At 39.5% G+C, this 14,703-nt stretch overlaps 2 protein-coding genes across 4 annotated transcripts in view; one reads left to right on the top strand and one right to left on the bottom strand.

The window, feature by feature from the left end:
* Positions 1-13,331, bottom strand: part of cir1 (corepressor interacting with RBPJ, CIR1) — a 31,342-nt gene extending 18,011 nt beyond the window's left edge. The window contains exons 1-7 of the mRNA XM_059966692.1: positions 13,202-13,331; positions 10,623-10,717; positions 6,780-6,853; positions 6,617-6,627; positions 6,448-6,506; positions 3,871-3,919; positions 171-288 (exon numbers count right to left, since the gene is read on the bottom strand). Coding sequence (XP_059822675.1) covers positions 171-288; positions 3,871-3,919; positions 6,448-6,506; positions 6,617-6,627; positions 6,780-6,853; positions 10,623-10,717; positions 13,202-13,273 — 478 coding nt within the window. The 5' untranslated portion in view covers positions 13,274-13,331. The remainder of the gene's footprint in view (positions 1-170; positions 289-3,870; positions 3,920-6,447; positions 6,507-6,616; positions 6,628-6,779; positions 6,854-10,622; positions 10,718-13,201) is intronic.
* Positions 13,332-13,345: 14 nt separating this feature from the next.
* Positions 13,346-14,703, top strand: part of scrn3 (secernin 3) — a 30,096-nt gene continuing 28,738 nt past the window's right edge. The window contains exon 1 of one of the 3 annotated variants that reach the window (XM_059966688.1): positions 13,346-13,487. The gene's annotated coding sequence lies outside the window, so the exon portion shown is untranslated. The other 2 variants (XM_059966691.1, XM_059966689.1) reach the window with 2 other exon arrangements.

The raw sequence follows: 14,703 nt of genomic DNA on the forward strand, positions 1-14,703 counted from the left end.
TTATTGTAGGATTTAAATTTTAAAACTATTGTGATTAAAACATATTGGGGTGACTTGGTCTTATTGGTTACACTACGATGCTACTGGTGATTGTGCTGTTACTCTTTACAGACCAAAGAAAATTTACACGAGGCACAAGATCACAGCTCTGTGTTGAAAGCATTACGAACCTGCACCATCTGTCGAAACGGAGCTTGCATTGATTCCAGAGAGTCCAAATAGCGGACATTCACGGTCTGTATTTACGTGACCCCATTTATGACACTTGATGCACCTAACATTCCGCACCTAAACAGGAAGAGCTCAAACATCATTAGTCAAAAGCATAAATATACTTTTTCTCTTTCAAACAGTTTTCTTTCAGACCTAAAAAAAATCTCTAATTTTATTTTCCAAATAAAACAACATTACAGTAGATCAATCACATATTAAGGACAATGAACTAATTTGATAATAATAATTCCTAACTCAGGCAATGTAGGGAAGGTGTGTGAAATTGAAGGCGTTTATATTAGGTTTTTGGTTACCTAGATCATGAATGCAAATTTCGATTGACCGATGCACATCGCTAGATTAAAAAAAAGGAATTGCACTTTATGAGATAGCAATATGAAGTTTCCTTACAACACCATTCACCTGCACTTTTAAAATTTGTGGTATTTAAATTATGTTATTTGGGGTTGAGAAACTATTCAGCATTCCGTAATCTGTTTCTGGATGATAACATTATGTCCTTTGAACAGCTATCTAATAAATATAATTTACCTAAAACCCATTTCTTTAGATATTTGCAAGTTAGAAATTTTTTGTATAATGAGTTCCAGTCTTTTTCGAAAGAATGTCCATTGGACATTACAGATAGAATTTTAGCCCTTAATCCTTATCAAAAGGGTTTAGTAGCCATCATTTATAAGATGATCATGAATTTACAGTTAGATGTATCAGAAAAAATTAAGAAGGAGTGGCAAGAAGAGTTGCATTGTCCTATATCTACTGAGCAATGGGAAAAAATTTTATTATTGGTAAATTCGTCCTCTATTTGTGCTAAACATGCCCTAATACAACTTAAGGTTGTACATAGAGCTCATATGTCTAAGGATAAACTGGCTCGATTTTATTCTCATCTTAACTCAACCTGCGATAGATGTCATTCTGATGTTGCTTCATTGACTCGTATGTTCTGGTCTTGTCCTTGTTTACAAAATTATTGGAAAGATATTTTCAGTATTATTTCAAGAGTTTTAAATATTAATTTTCAACCGCATCCTCTTACTGCAATTTTTGGTTTACCGATGGCGGATAATAGTTTATCCGCTTCATCTCAATGAATGATTGCATTTGTTACATTAATGGCTAGAAGATCTAGTTTATTGAATTGGAAGGAAATTAATCCTCCGACTGTACTTCAGTGGTTTTCTCAAACTATTTCTTGTTTGAGTTTAGAAAAAATTAGAAGTGTGGTTTTTGATCTTTCAGTTAAATTTGAAGAAACTTGGAGACCTTTTATTCAACATTTTCACATGAGTTGAATTGTCTTTTCCTAAACCTTACTTATATTATCCTTAATTAATTGGATGGAGGTTCGGAATTATTGGCACTACTGTATATGTACTTAATATTATTCAATGGCCCATGTTGGTTAGTGTTTTTTTTGTTTTTTCTCCCTCTTTTTTTGGGGGTTTTTCTTTTTTTTTCTCTTTTTACTTCTTTGTTCATTAATGTTCTGAGTTTGAGAGGTTATATATTTTTATTATTACATATCTGAATGTCTATTTAAACTATTGATTATGTACTCTCAAACACTTTGTATTCATGTTTCATTTGTTTGTTTAAAACAAATAAAAAGATTTAAAAAGAAAGAAAAGAAAGCATTCCAAGTATAACGCCAAAGAAATGAAACTACTCAAATATACAATACACACAACACGCTGGAGGAACTCAGGTCAGACAGCATCCGTGGAAACGAAGAGTCAACGTTTCCGGCCGAGACCCTTCGTCAGGACTAAAGAGGGAGGGAGCAGGGGCCCTATAAAGAAGGTGGGGGGAGGGTGGGAAGGAGAAGGCTGGTAGGTGTCAGGTGAAAAACCAGTAAGGGGAAAGATCAAGGGGGAGGGGATAGGCAGGAAAGGTGAAGAAGGAATGTAAGGGGAAGGCACTATGGGTAGTAGAAGAAAGTGGAATCATGTGAGAGGCGATAGGCAGCTGGAGGAGAAGGAGGAGGAAGAGTGAAACTGGGATGGGGGAAGGGAAGGGGAGGGAATTTCTGGAAGTTGGAGAACTCAATGTTCATGCCAAGGGGCTGGAGACTACCCAGACGGTATACAAGGTGTTGCTCCTCCAACCTGAGTTTGGTCTCATCATGTCAGTAGAGGAGGCCATGTATGGACATATCCGAATGGGAATGTGAAGGAGAGTTGAAGTGGGTGGCAACCGGGAGATCCTGTCTGTTGTGGCAGACGGAGCGGAGGTGCTCGACGAAGCGGTCCCCCAATCTGAGTCAGGTCTCACCGATGTAGAAGAGGCCACACCGGGAGCACCGGATGCAATAGATGACCCCAACAGACTCACAAGTGAAGTGTTGCCTCAACTGGAAGGACTGTTTAGGGCTCTGAATGGTGGTAAGAGAGGAGGTGTAGGGATAGGTGTAGCACTTACACTTTGCAGGGATAAGTACCAGGTGGGAGATCCATGGGGAGGGACGTGACTTCCGCCATCTTCAACAGGACCCCACCACTAAGCACATCTTTCCCTCTCTACCCCTCTCCACTTTCCGCAGGGAACCTTCCCTCCTTGACTCCCTGGTCCACACGTCCCTCCCCACAGTCTTAAAAAAAATGCATACAGCTTAGAATATCTGTTTTCTGAGATTTGGTACGAAAGAAACAGTTATGGATCTGGCAACTTCGCATTTCCAGAATGCTTAAAGGTGACGAATGGAATTTTTGTTTTCTTATTTCTGAGCAAGATGTAAATCACCATGAGCATAAAAATAAATTTATTTTCTATAATAGATAAAAACACAGATACAAAGCAACATGCTTATTAACCTTCAATGACAGAATTTATTTTAAATTCTAATGACTCATGGCAGTGTTGTAGCCTCAAAGATGTTCAGCTGTTTTGTTAAAATGTCCTTGCCATCATAAGGTCTGAAATGGGGATGCCTGGTGATCATTGGATAACGTTCCATTTCATTTGTAATTCGTCAGCAAATGCAACAATCCACAAGCATGCAGCGAAACTTAGACAACTTTCAGGGACAGTATGAGAAGTGGCAATACCAATTATGCCAAAACAGTTTCAGGCAATGATTACCCTTATTATCACCAATGACCAGCCACTTACATTGTGTGGCTGGAAGAGCAGGTTAGACACCAGATATTCTGCATTGACTGCCTCATCTCCTAATATTCCAAAGTAAGGAATGCTCTTCACTTGCCTGGAAGAGTGCAGCTCCATCAATATTCAGGAAGCTCAATATCATCCAGGACAAAGCGTCCAGCTTGATATTTAGTAGGCTATATGGATACCATCTCCCAAATCTACAATCTCTATTGTAAAATCAAGGACAGTAGGTGCCAGTGGCAGCCAGACCCCCTTCAAATCACATGCCTTCTTGGCTTGGAAGTATACAGCTATTTTTCCTTCATCACTATGTGCAAATCCCTCACCATGTGAACTGCAAATGTTCAAGAAAATGTCACACCATATTCTCACAGAAAATGGAGGGTGGGAAATAAATACTGTCAATTCAAAAGATGACCAGTTAACAAACTGCCAAATGTAGAGTAATTCCTATCATATACATTGGATCTGATTTAATTGTAATTCATTTGTTTTTTTGAACTGACAAGTGAAGTTCATACAGACCTGGATTCCGAAAGGCTGATCCCTAATGTTCATGTCGTCCTTGGCATATCTAGTATCAATTAAAAAAAGACCATTAACATGTAGATTACCTTGAAATTCTCTACCCTAGAGAGCCATGGAAGCTCATTTGCTGTATATATTCAAGACAGACACTGATCAACATTAAAGGAGTCAAGGGACACAACATTAGTGCAGAAGCCACAAAGGGCCGAATGTCCTACTCCTGTTTCTCATGTTTGATGATCACCATCCACAACATTTAATAGGACATTTGTACATCACACCCTGAGGATGAATCGAAGTTCCAATAGTCTTCAATGTATACCATAGGTAGTGATTGCTACAAGGAAAAAATAAACCAGGAATGTTTTTGCACATCAGGGTCCCACAAACAAGCAATACTTTGTTCATGTACAAATTACACTTCAACATTGAATTTTGCTCAGCATTTCACCAAAGATGTAAAATGACAGAGTTCAGAACACAGAGATAAAGTAGGAAATGTGGGTAGCCATTTCAGGGCTGGCTATATAAACTTCTCATACTACAGTATAGTTAGCTTGCTGCAATTATTATTGCCAACCTTCTCATTGTTGAATACTAGACCATGCAACAACTATATGAAGTAACAGACTACTTGGCTATGCTAGCATGGTCTTCTTTGTGTTTCCAACGATCAATAGGAATCATGTGCCAGAGGCACTAGTACAAAAATAATGGGTCACCTTCTTATAACAAGTATTGGATATGGCCCAGTCCATCACAGGTAAAGCCCTCCCCACTACTGAGCACATCTACATGAAGCACTGTTGCAGGAAGCAGCATCCATTAACAAGGATTCCCATCACCCAGTCACGCTTTCTTCTTGCTGCTGCCATCTGGAAGACAACACAAGAACCTCAGGGCTCACACCATCAGGAAGTTATTATCCTTCAACTGTCAGGCTCCTGAACCAGAGGGTATTATTTCATTAAACTTCACTTGCCCCATTATTGAAATGTTCCCACAACCAACTGACTCACTTTCAAGGACCCTTCATTTCTTCCTCATGATATTTATTGCTTATTTTTATTAGTTCTTGTTTTTTTTCTTTCTTTTTGTATTTGCACAGTTTGTTGTCTTTTGCACACTGGTTGTTCACCCTGTTGGATGGAATATCTCCAAAGAAAATGAATCTCAGGTTTGTATATAGTGACATACATGCACTGAGGTAATAAAAGTTACTTTGAACTTTGAGGAGAAAGGTTTTCTTTCAGATGGTTGAGTTTCCTTGGAAGTCCCTTGCTTAAACAATGCAAGATGCAGATTATCTGATTATTAAGGTACTGGTAGGTAGATTATTGATACACGAATGACAGAATATTAAGGATAACAGTATCAACTATATTAGCTATAATATTATTGAAAGGTGTTCAAAGAGCCAGAGGGCCTAATCCTGTGATTTTGTATGTGAAATCAACACAGTTATGGAGAAGACAGCAAGGGAGAAAGACTAATTATTTAAATCTAAGAGTTAATACAATAGTAAAATAAAGGAATACTGGAAATATACAGCAGGCTTTGCTAGCACAGAGAAGGTGGGTCAAATATCTTAAAACCATGTGCCATGATCCATTGTTCAACAAGACTGCGATGGTATGTTATGCTAGTTCATTGCAGCAGGGTGACCATCAGGAACACTATCATACTAGTTCCAAAGATATCTATAGTGAGGCAAATAACAATTTGTATTTTTGCATCACTAAGAACCAGTCTCTTGACAACAAAGAAACAAGGAAGCAAATTGGAAAATGTCATGGATGGAGGAGAGAGCAAAATGAAATTGCAGTTCACATTGGAATCAAGATACAGCTAAATCATATTTTAAGATTTTGAAGAGATGTCAGTTGAACCAAAACTTGCAAGGCAGAGATCTTGAATTGCTTCCTGTGTTGCATAATAATTAATGAGAAATAAACAGGAAAATTAATGTAAGATTGTAGAGCTGGTGCAGGAATGAATAAGTCACATGCCTGAAATACTGGAGAGACTTCCAGAACGAGGGAATGTTATCCTGAAGGAATATATTTCATATTGGTATTATGGAGAGAATATGGAGGACAATGCAAAAAAATTTAGGCCAAATCTTTCTGCTTGTAGCTGGTAATTCAGCTATTTAAAGAGATGAGTCACATATTTGCACTGAGGGGCTAGGATCTAATGAGGGACCAATGATGTTACATCTTTGAGCTTTATTGTTGGATTTCACACAGAGACCGATAGAGTAGCCAATTTTGCTGGTCCTCCTTGGTATTACAAGTGGGGGAAATCTTCACTCAGGCCCTCTTCCAGGTTAGACTTTGCAACAGATCTAAGATGCCATTAACTCCACTGGAGATTAGGGGGCAAAGAAAATTTTAAATTAGCTTTGGTTAAGGTTTTTAATTATTGCTAGCATTTTAAATTAATTTTAGTTTTTAATTCTTATAGATTTTTTTTTGAATTCTAATAGATTTTCAAGCATCTTAATGCTGCATCCTTCAAATGAGAGATGTTAGCCAGAGTGCTTTCCGCCATGAAAAATTGTACTGTACTTACTTTTCTCGGGGAGCAACTTTCTGCCACTCGAATTTGTATTCGGTCTCACCTTCCTCTGTCTGCAATCACACATATTTCATTCATGTTACTTCTTTTCAAAATAACTCTTCAGATTTTTAAGTATTATCTTAAATGGTGAGGTAAAGATATTAAATTTTGATTTTCTTACCTCTTTATTTTCTTGATTATTAGTCATTTGAAGAAAAATAAAGAAAAGTTTAGTTAGCTTTCAGTACTCCACAATGATAAAGTTCAAAATCAAAAAATGGGGAGATTGGAGCAGTCTCTCTCAGGAAATTTGTGAAATAACTTAAAACTTAATTAGCTCTTACCTGTCTTTGCTCCTGGAGGTGCTTCATACATAAAGTTAAGCCCATTCTTAACACGTTCATCACCCATAAGTAATCTGAAAAAAAGTTAATTTGTAAACTGCTACTGTGGGTTTGAAGTCTTTAGAGCACAGAATCAATACTAGATAATTTTGTTTTTAAAACATCTTTATTTACACAAAATTACACTGAGAAAGGTTATTTTCCCAACCAGTCTATGACAAAATTTATGCTCCAGTTAAATCTGAATTCAGTTTTCCCTTCTCCCTCATATGCTTTCCCAGCTTCCCCCTAATTCCATTGATATTTGCTTCAATCAACCCCTGTGCTAGTGATTTCCACATTCTCACCCTGCTTTGGATAAAATCCAACTTCTCCAATGGATATCTGCAATTAATGGTGTCTATTGCTATGCTCTTCCCCATAATATTCTCTGTACAAAAATTTCTATTAATGACTACCACCCAGTGACTCTTGATATCCACCAAATGGTTGGTCATGGCATGCATTAACTCCAGCCTCTCAGAAAACCTCGAGCCACTGCAATTCACCTACTGCAAAACAGGTCTATGGTGGATACTATCCCCGGTCCTATTCTCATCACTACAGTATCTCGACAGTAAAGATCGTTGTCTATTGACTACATCTTTGCTTTCAACATTATATTTCCAAGCAAATTGATTTCCAAACTTTTAAACCTGGGTTTCAATTCCTCCCTTTGCAATTTCTAATAGGCAGCAACTCCTCCACCATAATTATTTTCAACACTGGCACCCCACAAGACTGTGTCCTCAGTCCTCTACTCCTTATACATTCATGACTGTGTGGCCAGATTCGGCTCTAACTCCATCTACGTTTGCTGATTGATATTACCGTAGTAGCCCCACCTAAACTAATGATGAGTTGGGAGTACAGGATGGAGAGAGGTAGCCTTGGTGGCATGGTGACATGACAACGTTTCCCTCAATGTCAGCAAAACAAAAGAGCATTGACTTCAGAGAGGGAAAGCCACACATATGCTCCCGTTGGGGCTGAATGGTTTGAGAGCTTCAAGTTCATAGGAGTGAACATCACCAATATCTTGGCCCATCCACACAGACATCACTGTCAAAAAGTTCACCAACACTTGTACTTACTCATTGGCATTTCGCCATCAACCCTATTAATTTTTATTGATGCACCACAGAAAGCATCCACCAGTGCATTTCGGCTTGACATGGTAACTGCACTGCCCGCGACGATGGGAAAGTGCTGAGTTGTGCACACAGCTCAGCACGTCACAGAAACCAACCTCTCTGCCTACATTTCTCATTACCTCAGTAAGGCAGCCAGCATTATCTAAGATCCCACTCACCCCAGATATTCATCAGGCAGAAGATACAAGAGCCCTACTTACCCATCTTCCTTTTGATTACAATTAAACTGTCTCTAACACCACCCAAGAGGGCATTCCAATCTCAAATTACTTGCTCAGCAAGAAGGATTTCATGATGTCAGTTTCAGCTCTACTGCCGATCATCATTCCAAGATCCTTTGTTTTTTCTTCTCACGACTTGTATACATCCTATATATCTGTTTCTCTTGTAGCTTCCTGTTTACCAGTGAAAACAACCCCATTTTTGCAGTGTGTTCACATTACAAGTCCTTGAAATAATTTTAATGAATCCCTTCTACACTTTCTCTAAAGCAGTTCCAACGTTCTTTAAGTGTGACATCCAGAAATGGAGTGTTATGTTTCATCATGACTTCATCTCTATTTATAAAGCCTATTCAATAAACCTTTTTAATCATTTTCTCAACGTGCATTGACATTTTAAATTAACATTGCACATATACACAAGCTCCCTTTATTCTTGTACCCCTTTTAGAATCATGTACTTCAATTTATATTTCCTATTTCATTCTTAAATTATAAATTTTGCATTTCTCAGCAGCAAGATTAAATTTTTCACCTTGAAATACACAGATCAAAAATCACTGACCAAATTTTTGAAGTCTGATTTCTTCTCCATTCATTCTGTCTAATTTGAGAACTTCAAGCATTTTCTAGTCAGACAGCATGGAATCAGGCCCTTTGACTCACTAAATCCTTGCTGATCATCGAATCTCTGTCTGGTCACGATGGCGCCTACGTACAACACTCCCTCAGTCAACAACTTCCAGATAACACATGAAAATGTTTATTTTATTTCTTTTATGCCTGGTTTTTCATCTTAAATGTGTTTCTCAAGCTGGTAGAGCCTGTGATTTACAGTTTAGAGAACGACTGAGTGATCCAGCGCTTTGCTGTCTCGGAAGATTCCAGGAAGGGATTGTGTACTTGGAGAGCCCTGATGTGAAGAGACGGGATGCAAGCTGGTGTTCAACTCCATTTCACCGTTTAACACACTGAGGAAGATTTAAAGATCGAAGTGAATGCGAAAGGCAAGCAAGAGTTCAGCGCTGACTGCCTGCCTTGTCTGTGAGCGGCCTATCACTGTGTGGCTCGCTGTGGTAGGCGGGTTGGCCTCTGCCTCGTGAGGTGTCCTTGTCTTTTGATGAACACTGGTGATATTGGAGGATAATATCGTAGTTCTGTGTTTATGGACTGTGGACTGTTCCAGATTTCTGATTTTTATATTCTGTGTTTTTTTTTTAAATCACCTGTTCCTTTTCTGTTTTGTTGTGCGAGGGGAGGGGGCTTGGAGGGTTGATGTTCTTGTTGTGTTCTGTTAGTTTTTTTTATGTGAGGAAGAGTTATTTGAGAGTCGATGTTCTGGTTCTTTTTTTGTGAGGGGGAGGGGGTTTTGAGGGGTTGATCAGGATGCCATTCTTTTTTGAGTGGTGGGTGTGGGTTTAATGTTTCTTTCTGAAAGGCTTTCCTGTTCTTTCTTTGTCTTGTGGCTATCTGGAGAAGATGAATCTCAGAGTTGTGTATGGCACATACTTTGATAATAAATGAACCTTTGAACACTCATGCTATATTAATCCTAGTTATTATCCCCACACTCCCATCAACTCCACCCTCAAGCATAACACTTATCAACACATTAGGGACAAGTTACAGAAGCTAATTAACCTATCAACCAGAACATGTTTTTGACCAAATTGAAAGCCTATGCGGTCACTAATAGAAATCCAAACTCCAGACAGCAAGCACCAGATTAAAGTTGAGTTTCTGGAGCCACTATTTGTTTTATATTTGTAACATCCAAAGTGTCTTGCTTGAGTAATAGTCTTGATTAATGCTGAACCACATTTCTGGCCATGGAAAACTAATTCCACCAGAGCAATTTATTTCTTCAGAAAGATGGGCAAATGGCCCTGGTCATTGAGAAGTTGGGCTGAGGGCCTGTTTCCATGCTGTACTCTATGATTCTGTAACATTCAACTTAATGGAATTTTAATAAAACACTTTTTAAATTGGACTCAAGTGGGCTGGTATTTTAGTCCATTTGAAATACCTACAATCCTGAGAGTATTTCCACATGGATGAAGTCCATTGCTAGTGCATTAGAGAATGTTGGAGGAGGGACGGGACAATGATGAGGAAGCTGATAGAAGCAGAAACAGAAAGTGGATCTATTATGTGGGGAATACCAGAAGCTTGGTCAACTATTTCAATAAAACTTTTTTTATTAAAGAATTTCAGCTAAACTGATAGGGCACTTGCACTGACAAGGTGCACAGGATATTTCAATATCTTCTCTAGATTCCTCTTTGAATACAATTCAAGGCAATTGAGGGGGTCTTGTGTGCACACTGCACATAAAACCAAGATGAAAAACTTAGCATTAAGTGTCAGAATGAAAATTTGACATTTACAATTAAGAATTGATAAAAAGCAAAATAAATACAATTTCATACCTGTTATCATATACTTCTTGTTCTTTTATGTACTGCTGCATTAATTCTTCTTGTTTCTTCTTCTCATATGAAATTTTTTGTTCTGCCATCCATACCTCAAAATAAGATGCACATAAATTTGGTCACTGCTCACATTTAATGGCAGTTTAGTGCCTTTTGAAACAGAGCAGTCCTCATCAAGGGATCAGTGGACAATCCAGAAACAGCTTATCCCCCTCCCTCCCCCTCCACCACCAGAGTTTTCAGAGTAGGAAATCAACTCATGAACATGACCTTGCTGTTATATTTGTGCACACTATTTTATAATTTACAATAATTTTATGTCTTTGCATAGTACTGCTGCTACAAAGCAATGAATTTCAAATCAAATAAGACAGTGATAACAAATCTGATTCAGGAGTAGGATTCGCACTTGTTATTGTGGGCTCCTTCTTTGCAAGGTTACAAAGTTTTATATTTATCAGTCAGATAGTTCAACAGTCAAATTGAAATAGACTGCCGCTGATTAGAATTAACTCTTCTTACAAGTTGCATCTATTAACTACAATTCTGATACATCTAAGTGACAAAGTTCCCACTATTTTATACTAATCTAAAGGATACCCAAAAACAAATGGCATTTAAATGGTGCCTTTACTGTAGGAACAACTACTGAAGCAATTTTACAGATTTATGAAGAAATCCATTGACATCAAAGTTGGAAAAAAACCATTAGTGTAACTAAAAGCTTTGTTAAGTGTTAGTTTTACTGATGGTAATAAAGGGAAAGAGAGAGCAGGAGAAACTAGAGATGGAACTGCAAAGGCTATCAATGCTGGAGCTGAACAAAAGGCACAAAGGTCAAAGTCAGAGAAACAAAATGGAATAAAAGATACGAGTTTTAGAATGTTTCAAAAATGGAAATCAGGCCTAGGATGTATTAAAACACAGAAGACTTCAATAAATTATCATGCTAATGGTCAACAACAGAAATGGAGTAAATTTACTGTCACCTCATTAAGGAATGATGTGGAAGTTCTGAAAGGTGCAGAGCAGATTTACTCAGGTTGGTAAACACGAGAAATTCCGCAGATGGTGGAAACTCAAAGCAACTCACAAGATGCTGGAGGGATTCAGCAGGTCAGGCAGCATCTACAGACAATGTTTTGGGTTGAGACCATACTTCAGGATTAGTGAACATGTCTTATGAGGAAAGGTTGAGTGAGTTTGGGATTTTCTCTGCAGAGTAAAGGACGATGACAGGCAACTTGATACAGGTGTATAAGATTTTAAGCTGCAGAGATCCAGTGCTTTTTCCAGCATCGCAATGACTAATACCAGAGGACATCTTTTTAACAAGAGTGCAGGAAAGTTAGGGAAGATATTAGAGGTAGACTTTTTTAAACAAAGTATTAAGTGCCTGGAATGCACTGCAGGAGCGTGGTGGCAGAGTTTGATATAATAAGGACATTTAAGAATTTCTTAAATGTAAGAAATGCAAATGCAAATGGATGTAAGAAAAATGGAGGGTCATGGGCTGTGTAGGAGGGAGGGTTACACTGATCATGGGTTAGGTTAAAGGTCAGCACATCATGAGCAGAACATCACTGTGCTACACTGTACTGTTTTATGTCCTCTCTTCCTATTCGTGCCATGGCCAGACGGCAGAATATGCAGCACTTTACTGCAGAGGAAAGGTTAAAGTTCACTTGGGATGAGCTTGCTGCATATCAGAGTGCCAAACACTGCATATTTAGCTTCTTTCCTCTCCGCTTAATCCATCCCAAAATACTTTCTTCCATTTACTGTGTGAATGCAAATTTCACAGTAGACCAAGTCTCCCAGGAACCAGTCTGCATAAATAGCTGGTCGCACTCTTGATTACTACGATTAACTCGATATTAAAAAGTAACTTTACTTAAAATTGCGCAGCCGCCCTTTTACATTTATCTTCAGTATCATCCAATCCTCCAAAATTTCTATGTTCCAGACGATTTGAGTTTATCCCAAAAATAACTGTTTAGAAATTATAAACTCCAAGTTACAACTTAATTCCTGATCAAACCATCTTCTTACATAGCAATAAGCTCGCTCTGTGCTTTTAAAAAATTCAACCCTACTGACTGTCACCGTAGATACCCCTTTGCCGCAGGATCGAGCATGACTTGCCTTTCCGCCCCCACCCCGCAGGTTTGTACATTTTGAGGTGACTAACGAAAGCAATGAAAACTGTAGGTATTTCATGGAGGATCATTCGTTCGGTGATGCGAATCTAACACAGGTCAAAGGACGACATTGGCAAAAATTCAAAGCATAGCTTGCGGAACGACGCCCAGGTTAACTTTTACAAGTTATATTTTTAAACAAACTTTAAGCTGTAGTTATTTAAGGAGTACAGAGATGAAAAATAATCCTCAAGCCCATGTCCGTGTTTCCACAGATGTGATACTTGGTGACACAGACTACAGACGCTGGAATACGGAGCAACAACTGCCGACGGAACAGCGGGTTATGGAAGTGGTTGAGCTCCTTCCCCGGGAGGCCGTCATCCCCCTTCCCCACACCTGACAGCGGAGCGTAACCGGCCCGCACCGACTCACCTTTTTGATGTTGGATTTGGAGGCAGGATGGAAATCCTTTTTGCACATGAAATTGGCGAATGATTTCCCCATGGTGAATAGAGCCGCCCCACAACGACCGAAGGGAAGGAGAGGAATTGTCTCTCCGCGGACCCTCTCAGACTACAATCCCAAAAGCCCACGCGCCGGGATCACTACCGGGTGAGAGCGGAAGCTGACCTTTGATTGACAGTATGATCGTCATCGGCGATCAGTGGCGGAAGGTCAACAATACGAACACTGTGTGTTAATTCGCCAGAATCAGCAGGTAATTGCTAGCAGATAAATTGGAAATAAACACAAGAGATTCTGCAGATGGTGGAAATCCAGAGCAACCTACAAAAAGCTGTTGGAACTCATCAGGTCAGGCAGCACCTGCGGAGGGGAATAAGTAATCCTCGTTTCCGGCCGAGCCTTCCATCAGGTCTGGTCACTGCTTATTTCCCTCCATAGATACCAGTCCTGTTGAAGGGGCTCGTCCCGAAATTCTCGGTGTTGTCATTTCAGAGTATCTGTTCTGGGTCCAGCACGTAAGTGTCGTTACTTAGAAACATAGAAAATAGGTGCAGGAGTAGGCCATTCGGTCCTTCGAGCCTGCACCGCCATTCAGTATGATCATGGCTGATCATCCAACTCAGAACCCTGTACCTGCTTTCTCTCCATACCTCTTGATCCCTTTAGCCACAAGGGCCATATCTAACTCCCTCTTAAATATAGCCAATGAACCGGCTTCAACTGTTCCCTGTGGCAGAAAATTCCACAGATTCACCACTCTCTGAAGAAGTTTCTCCTCATCTCAGTCCTAAAAAGGTTCCCCTTTATCCTTAAACTGTGACCCCTCGTTCTGGACTTCCCCCAACATTGGAAATAATCTTCTGTATCTAGCCTGTCCAATCCCTTTAGAATTTTATATGTTTCAATAAGATCCCCCCTCAATCTTCTAAATTACGAAGAAATCAGAGCAGCGCCCCTACCTTCTTACAACTTTGCGAATATTTGGCATGTCATTTGGAACTTTGACAAACTTTGAAAGATGTCTGGTTGCATCACGGCCTGGTATGGAAACACCAATGCTCTTGAGCAGAAAATTTTACACAAAATAGTGGATACAGCCCATTCCATCAAGGGTTAAACCATTGATCACATCTACACGGAGTGCTGTCCCGGGAAAGCAGCATCCTTCATCAAGCACTCCCACCAACCGGGCCAAGCAATCTTCTCTCTGCTGCCATCAGGTAGGTGGTGCAGGAGCTTTGGGATTGAGGGTCTTCAGGTACCTATACCTCCTCCCCCATGGTAGTAAGAGAAGAGGGCATGCCCCTGATGGTGAGGGTACTTAATAATGACTGCCACCTTCTTGATATATCAGCTCTTGAAGACTGGGTAGGTTGTGCTCATGATGGAACTGGCTGAGACTAGAACCCTCTGCGGCCTCTTGTGAAACTGCACATTGGATGCTCCACATAGGTTCCGAGGCAACCATT

Source organism: Hypanus sabinus, chromosome 4, assembly GCF_030144855.1.
Source record: "Hypanus sabinus isolate sHypSab1 chromosome 4, sHypSab1.hap1, whole genome shotgun sequence".
Classification (NCBI taxonomy): Eukaryota; Metazoa; Chordata; class Chondrichthyes; order Myliobatiformes; family Dasyatidae; genus Hypanus; species Hypanus sabinus.